Source organism: Sipha flava, unplaced genomic scaffold, assembly GCF_003268045.1.
Source record: "Sipha flava isolate LNK unplaced genomic scaffold, YSA_version1 68_pilon_pilon, whole genome shotgun sequence".
Lineage (NCBI taxonomy): Eukaryota > Metazoa > Arthropoda > Insecta > Hemiptera > Aphididae > Sipha > Sipha flava.
Genome location: NW_020273608.1, coordinates 1,667,413 through 1,676,092, shown reverse-complemented (window position 1 = coordinate 1,676,092; position 8,680 = coordinate 1,667,413). Strand labels below are relative to the sequence as shown.

Genomic DNA, 8,680 nt, shown 5'->3' with positions numbered 1-8,680 from the left:
TATACGCCGTATACCCGCGTCTACGTACCAATACGCTAATAACGATATTTTCTTTTGTAATTCTCATAACTCATAACTTATAAATAAAGCGATCATATTTGTTCAATAAAATGCACATACCACATAAAATATGTATTTATTGTCAATTTATAATTTATGTATGGTGTATTACTACTAATGTTTCTTCATCGGTGTTCATCGAAATTATTTTTGATGAGGCAGGCCAAACGGGTTCTACGCCGACAATAATCAACATATTTACAGAAAGCATGTTTATAAATTATAGATGGTAATGCTTATTTATATATTATTAGTTGAAAAATGTATTGCTGTTTTAAATATCCTTTTTATATATATTTTATTTAGATTACCTAGTAATTTAAGTCAATTGTACAAAAATAACTATGTTCCAAATTTATTTAACTGATAGTTATAAACCAAATATTGAAACCAAAATAAATCCAAATTTTGAAAAGAAACATAAAAATAAAATAAATAAAATTTGAATATACTGAAATTAAATTTAATTAATTAATAAAAATTGAATTATATTTTATAATTATGAAAGTGATTTATTAAAAAATTATTATTATTAGTTAATTTGAATCATATGATTTAAAAGTTTTAAGGTATTTGATGTAAATTAAATTAATTTGATTTTTATAACATAACATATTTAAAGTATAAAAATCAAAAGTGGTCACCTAACTCTCAAAGAATCCATGGTTTAAATTTTACCAAAAGAAAAATCCAAGTTCTGAAAATAAAAATAAAAACAATTGAACACAACTTATAGTACAATTGTGAAAAAGCCAAAAAATATCTTTAATAAAAATAGACAATATATATATCCAATACCACATAAAGCACAATCCATCAAATACATAAAACAAATCACAAAGCCGAAGAACAATAACAGGACTACAACAAATAGTAAATCAATTCCCTAATTTCACGCCAAAAGAGTTGAACAGCTATTCAACATTACCTACAAACAACCAAACAAAAGAAATTATAGAACTTAAATGCATAAAAAAAAGACAACAAATATATCCAACACCACAAAAAAGACATTCCATCAAACAAATACCTAATACAAATCAAAAAACTGAAGAACAAAAACAAACCTATAACAAACAGTAGAGACAATTCCCTAATTCGAAGCCCAAACAGTTGAACAGCTGTTCATCACTACCTACAAAACAATATAACAACAACTCGAGACCCCCGTCTTCGCTACCACACGTAAACACGTACGAATGTGATTCGCTGGGTGATAAAAAATACCTAACACTAATTACAGAAGCCTAAGAACAAAAACAGACCTGTAACAAATAGTACAAATGATTTCCTAATTAAACACCAAAATAATTAATCAGTAGTTCAACACTACCTACAAACAACCAAACAAGAGCTCGGGACCCCGGGTTTGCTAAGACCCGTAAACTCGTAAGAACGTGTTCCCTGGGGGATATCAGATACCTAAACAAATCACAAAAGCCGAAGAACTAAAACAGACCTGTAACAAATAGTATAAACGATTCCCTAGTTAAACGCCAAAAGAGTTGATCAGCAGTTGACTACTACCTACAAAACAACCAAACAAAAGAAATTATAGAATTACTACGTATAAAAAACAGACAAAAGATATATCCAACTCCACAAAAGAGACATTCCATCAAACAAATAAATACAAAATCACAAAAAAAAAAAAAAAAATTCGAAAAACAAAAAACAGACCTACATCAAATAACAAAAACAATTCCCTAATTCGAAGCCAAAGGAGTTAAATAGCTGTTCAACACTACCTAAAATCAACCAAACAAAAATATAACCTAGAACAATTGCGCACAACAATATTAGTAAACAGTATTAGTAAATGTAAAATTAAAAGCTCCGATCTCGAATGAATACTCTACCGTTATATTTACAACCTCGGAAGAACCACCAAAAACCAAATTACCCAAACAAAATAACTGTTCAATACTACCAACAAAAAATCATTCAAAACCTCACAAATTAGTCAATCAATACCTAGTAAAATTCATAAATAAAAATGCCAAGTAAAAATAAATAGAGGCGGCTTGGCAGTTATTACAAAAGGTGCATTGCACTCCAAAAATATAGGGTGGGTGTATTTTTGTACATTTTTGGAAAACTTTTATCGTTAATACTTAATACTACTACCATTTTTATAAACTATGATGATATTAATATATTATACTTATCAAGAGCATACCCAAGGGGGATGTTGGGCCCGGACCCCCCCCCCCCATTGAAATATCTACATACTCAACGATTTAATAGTAAATAGTATAATAATAGTATTTAGTGTATTTTAATTTCCCATTATCAGATGAAATAAAAAATGTTGACCCCCCCTTCATAAAAAAATCCTTGGTACGCTCCTGATACTTATAGAATCAGATTGCTATAATCCACTGATATAGCTGATTATATTAGTACAGTTAATATATGGTATGATTAAAATATACTGAGAAGATGTGTCAGTCGTCACGAAAAAAAATTACTTGAAAATATTAAAGTTGTGAGATGTGTATTATCTTTTCTAAATAAAAAGTTGTTTTCATTGTAAATATACAGTGTGATCAGGATCACAGGTACTACTAAATATCTCAGGCATTCTTATTATTTATAATAATTATAATATAAGATAAATATTTTGTAATTTTTCACAATATTTTTGAAAAAATGTGTATCAGGCGCGAATCTAGAAATTAAAAAAGGGGGGTCTAGTACAGTGAGTTTCTGCCATAATTCGTTGTGCATGTCGATTTGTACAGTCTTTTTATGTCTTATTTTTTAAATATTTTAAGTACCTAAATTCAATATAGTTCTGCCTAATGTCTAAAAGGAAGAGGGTTTCAGTCCTAATAGCCCCCCTTGTATATGCACCCGTGCTTAACGAATAAAACATAAAACATATGACTCTAACCATTGTTCCATCAACTTCTCGTAATTAATATAAGTTACCTTTAAATCAAATATTGAATAGAAACATTTTTAGCACAAACAATTTTATTTCAGTATGAATAATGGCTAATATACATTTGCCCAAGTGATAACTAATGTTAGTCAATTTGTTTTGTATGTTTTTAACGTTTAACAGTAGGTTACAAAATCCACAATTACATTAATTATAAATTATACTATGTTTTAATAAATATACGTATAAAAATATTATTTATTACATAATAATAATTAATAATTTATATAATTGAAAATTATATATTTAAATACAGTTTACATAATATTTGAGAGAACTTGTATTACAGAAAAAAATTTTATGTTAAAATATTTAAGCAATCAATAAATGTAACCTGTTACAGGGGCGTATATAAGGGGGTATGTGGGGGTCAGATTCCCCCATACGTCTTTTTAAAATTGTATAAAATAGTGTTCTTAATATAAGGAAATAATAAGGAAACAAAAAAATATAGCAAGGATTTTTTGTAAATTATTATTCTGACACATTCAATATATATATATATATATATATCAAAAGTTATGTATACGCCACTGATAAGTTATATATACAATAGATTTTTATCAATTTTAACTGATAAAAAAAACATTTTTATGAGTAATTAATATAATTTACACATATTTCTTTAAAGAAAACTTGTTCCCGCGTGACTATTCACCGTCAACATTTCACCGCATTTACAACACACCGCGTGCACAATTCACCGCGCATATAATTCATTATACATATCAAGAGTGGCTCCAGAGGGGGCCCTAGGGGCCCTCACAAGCCCGTACCGTATTTATAAAAAAATTTATATTTTTAACAAAAAATGCATATTATAATATGGACTATCATATGACACACACAAGTATGTAAATAGAGCCATAAAGGTATGACGGTTGAAAGTAGTTTCTTCACCATTCGGAGACTAATCTCGTTCAAGGATGACTGAACATAGACTATCAGCATTATGTCTTATTAATGTATATGATAATGTAGATATTCTAAATCAAATAGATCATATTATTGATATTTTTGCCAATTTTAAAAATAGTCTACTTGAATTTGTGTTATAAAAATTGTTTTCTTTTTGTTATACAATTTTGTAAAATTATAACTCGCCTCCCCTCTAATTAAGGCTCTGGAGCCGCCCCTGATACATATGTATACATTATTTATATGATGGGCCATTAAGCTTATCCTACTGATACATATTGGTTTCCTTATCCAAAATTCTAAATTTAAAAATTACCAGATTGGCATAGATGTTATACGATTACATTCATTAGGTACTGATTATTGAATTATTGTGTTGGCATCGTCCTGTACATGTATTAACGTTTACGAGAGTACTTAATTTTATAGTGTGAATAATATATAGAATATTAAAAGTGAATGGGTAAAGATAAATTAAAAGGGTATATTTATATACTTGAAAAACAAGGTTTAAATGAATATGGAAGTGCGTAAATTATCAGAAAATAAAATTTAAATAATTATACTTTGTTATTATTATTTACTATTTAATAAATTGTACTATATCCACAACGAATTGTAACCAGTGAATTGTACATATGGTGAATTATCCGCGATCCCAAAAAATATATGATAGTATGCAAATACTAGTAATTTTTGTTTTATACATGCTTTCTTTAAATATTATCATTGGTATTAAGAAAAAATAATTAGTAATTTTTATGGATTACACTACTTTTATTTTTACAAATATCTATTATAATACAATATAGCACATCAATAAATTTCAACATATATTCTGAAGACATTTTATATTCAATATAGATTAGATTATATTAGATTAGATTGATGTTAAAAATTGATCTTGAAAACCAATGTAGCTATAGTAAATAATTACAATATATGTGTTAAGATAATTTATTAAAATATTAAATAATACATATGTAAGTAAACTTTAAAACCATGATAATAAACTACCACCTAAATATTTATTTCTGTATAGGAATTGAAGTTTACAATCTTTTTAAGATATAACACTTGAATGTACCCCGGGTTTAACACCCATAGATCAAAGACTAGGTTATTTAACAATGAGTTAAAATATTAAATAATAACTATTAAAAGTAAAAATTAATTGAAGGTTTTTTTATTTTCAAAACAAATACATTTTTGAATAAATGTATTATACAAAATTAATTAGATATACTACGTAAAATTTACCATAGGATTCACATAGTTAATTAACTAAAAAATAAATTTATTGATATCTGTATAGTATAAATTTTATCTGAAAGTATGATCTGTACAAAAACATAATTTAACATTAAACATACAATTATATTATATTATTTCGCTTAATTAGTTATTAAAAACAAAACAATAAATTTAATAATTACAATAGAAAACCAATTTACTTAGTATCTATTTACATAACAAAAAAAAGAAATACGTAAAAAATGTACTCTTATTTTATACAATATGTGCAGATGGAATCACAACATTTAATATTAGTATAAACTTTCTTCCATTGAAAGAAACTGACAATTAATCACATTCAATTGTGCAAAACGTGTAAAATTTAAGTCTTGGTTTGTTCAACTAATCCGTTTTCTTTGCACGTTTTTGTTTAGGACTTTGAGCTTTTTGTTTGTCTAAAATAAAAAACATTTTTATACAATAAATATTAAGTTTTTTTATACCTTTAATTTAATTTAAACAGAGTTATAGCAAATTGTCTTGCCATAATTAAAATAAGACTATTAATATAAATAGCATAGCGTGGAATATTCATACAATGTATTACAGAAAAAAAAAACATATTTAAACCTTAAATGAAAATTTGATTACATAAAAAATGTGTAGAGTATCAACACAATCAATTAGGAGAATGACATATAAAACTTGTTCCAAATTCCTGTCGATTCAAACTTCCCTATAATTGTAATAAAAAGATACTTGTCACTTTGTTTATAATTTCATTCAAACCAAATATACTTTACATCAGTACGTTTCTGGAATGTGACATAAGCAGAAGGCAGAAAATAACCATATAACAATTTTAAATAAAAGTAGAGTGATTGAGGGACTCAAATTTTATCAAATAATTATTAAAAATATTAAAAACACATTTTAGTATAAAATATATTCAAAATCAGGAAAAAGCAAAAATACACCAACATTTGCCCTTAGTTTGTCAGTTTTCTAATTTTAAATTAAAATTACATTAAATTACCTCATGTAAAATAACCAAGTTTTTTACAATGTTGAAATTTGATATTATAATATTTCAGTAAAACTAACAATAGCAATACAATTTTTTTTTATTAAAAATTTTAATGTTATTTAAAAATAAAACTTACTTAAATGGTTAAGAACATTCTTAGGCACCCAGTCCATATCAACCTGTTTGCTGCTTTTTGTTCCAGTTTCCAAATTAGCTCTAGTACGATTAGGTAAACCACCACCAACACGTTTCTTGCCCACGGAATAAAGGAATTGTTGACCACAGACCAAAAGAAGAACGCATGCAGCAGCCATAAGTACATACAAAAACAAAGTTTCACCATCCAGGCCTTCTTCAACTTCAATGATATTTACAGTATCATTGTACAGTTTACTAATCATTTGTTTTCCTTCCTAAACATAACATAACTTTAATATATCATTACAAAATTATTAAAATTAATGATTTACAATATCTCTATAAGCGAGATTAATGCTAAGTCCAAATGGACGCCCAGCAAAAGCATCAGCTGGAATAAAAGCATAGCCAAGTGTAGCCTGAGAACCTGGTGGAATGGTTTTCTCTAACAAAACTGTAGTGAAGTTTTGAATGTGGAAATTGAAATCCATAGGGTAACGAAGTGAAGCGTCCAATGTTTCTAAGACTAAGTCATTAGATCCTTTATTGGTGAATCCCACAAGAAATTCAGACAAACGACCAGCTGGTAGTTCTAAAAACATTAAATACATAAATTATGTTACAAAAATAAATATTTAAATGTATTTTAAAATATTTTTAGACTATCTATTCAATTTTAAAATTATTTATTTTTAATGTTAAATAGATAATAATAAATAATATCAAATAATATATTTTCATAGAAGTAAATTTTACATTTTAGCATGAAATGTTTTATACATAAATTTAAATTAACTTTAAGATGCTAGAATATATTATAATAGATAACTAAAAATGGTAACTATAACATGTAGATCGATACACACAATCAGCTTAGTATTAAAATATATTAAGTGAAAATAATAAACAAAGCTGTATAAATAAATATATTTTAAAATTTACTAAAACCTTATCAATTATAACTTTAAGTTACTGTAAATTTATATTTTATTACTATACTAGTTTGAAAAAATGTAGAAAAAAAATTATGAAAGAACATGAACATTATGTTTCAAATGATTTTTATTAAAATATCTGTATGTAAAGAGATTCACAGTAAAAATATTTTGTCAGTATACATCATTAAAAGATTCATAAAAGAGATAAGTTAATAGAGACAAAAAAAATAATATGACTTACCGATACTAGCTTTTTCCTCAAATACTGGTTTGGTGAACAGTAAGAAAGTATCAGCATCAGTTGGTTCAACATCTTCAAGAATGGATTCGTCTCCTTCAGTCTCAACCAACACTTGATCTTCGCTGACAATCATCTCTTCGTCCGTATCGATTTCATCTTCGGCCCTCACGAAACCTGTAAATATGACCGAACACAACAATTTAGGTCAGTAAATTTATTACTATAAAATGGATATGCAAGGATATGACACGATGGTCGGTGTAAAATGCCGACAAGACAAAAATACCTGCGGATGCCACGAGCAGGGATAAGCACAACAACGTCCATTTGAACTTCATTGTATCGGTTTCTTTGGTAAGCAGCAACGCGATGACGACCAAACGTAAAAACGTTAAGGAGAGAATAACGACGAGATGAAAGTAACGGACACGTCTTACACTAATGCTCCATCGTTCCGCGTCCACACACGACGACCAATGGGCTTAATGACGTTGCCGGCTGTGGCTGCGGACGTGGAGAACGTCACGATACGATTAGCCGTAGCCGAGTCAGGCTGTCAAACCTAAATGTTCGTTTCCCCCGCGTTCGTTTTTAATTTTCCGACGTTATCATTTTTTCCTTTTTAATTAAAATTTTTCGACCCGGTTTCCAATATGGAAACAAAATTATCCGCCGTAACGGATAGGATAATCGATTGGATAATACTAGGTATTAGGATAATTGTGTGTTCATGCTAAATTGTAGTTTGTTGTAAGTGATGGGCACTATTGAATATTATTCGATAGTAAGCATGTAAACATAAACTATCGAATATTATTTTATATGACCGAATAAAAAATCAAAACGTTAACGTTTTTTTGTTAATTGTTATTCTTATCGGTAATCAGTTATCACATTAATGATTAGTAGGGCCCGAATTTTTATGCAATAAAAATCTATAAAATATGCAAATTCATATCATAAATATGCAAAAAATATACAAAATGATTTTTTTTACAAATTAACAATATGTTATGTATAAAAATTGTTTATTGAAAAAAAAAATGCAAAATAACATTTTTAATGACATTGTGTAAGTATAAAAGTATTATAAATTAATTAAAGTACCTATTACTATTTGTATTAAATTATTATTATTGGACGAGTACCAGCATGAAATTATAAATATGGATTTC

The 8,680-nt window shown here is 27.2% G+C and overlaps 1 protein-coding gene across 1 annotated transcript; it reads right to left on the bottom strand.

Moving 5' to 3' along the window:
- Positions 1–5,408: 5,408 nt before the first annotated feature.
- LOC112691949 (translocon-associated protein subunit alpha) lies at positions 5,409–8,014 on the bottom strand. Its single transcript, XM_025566429.1, has 5 exons — positions 7,792–8,014; positions 7,506–7,679; positions 6,659–6,918; positions 6,325–6,601; positions 5,409–5,616 (listed from the first exon to the last, which is right to left on the bottom strand). Exons 1-5 carry the CDS (start codon positions 7,841–7,843, stop codon positions 5,564–5,566), a joined length of 816 nt encoding a protein of 271 aa, XP_025422214.1. The 5' UTR covers positions 7,844–8,014; the 3' UTR covers positions 5,409–5,563.
- Between the last annotated feature and the right edge of the window lie 666 nt (positions 8,015–8,680).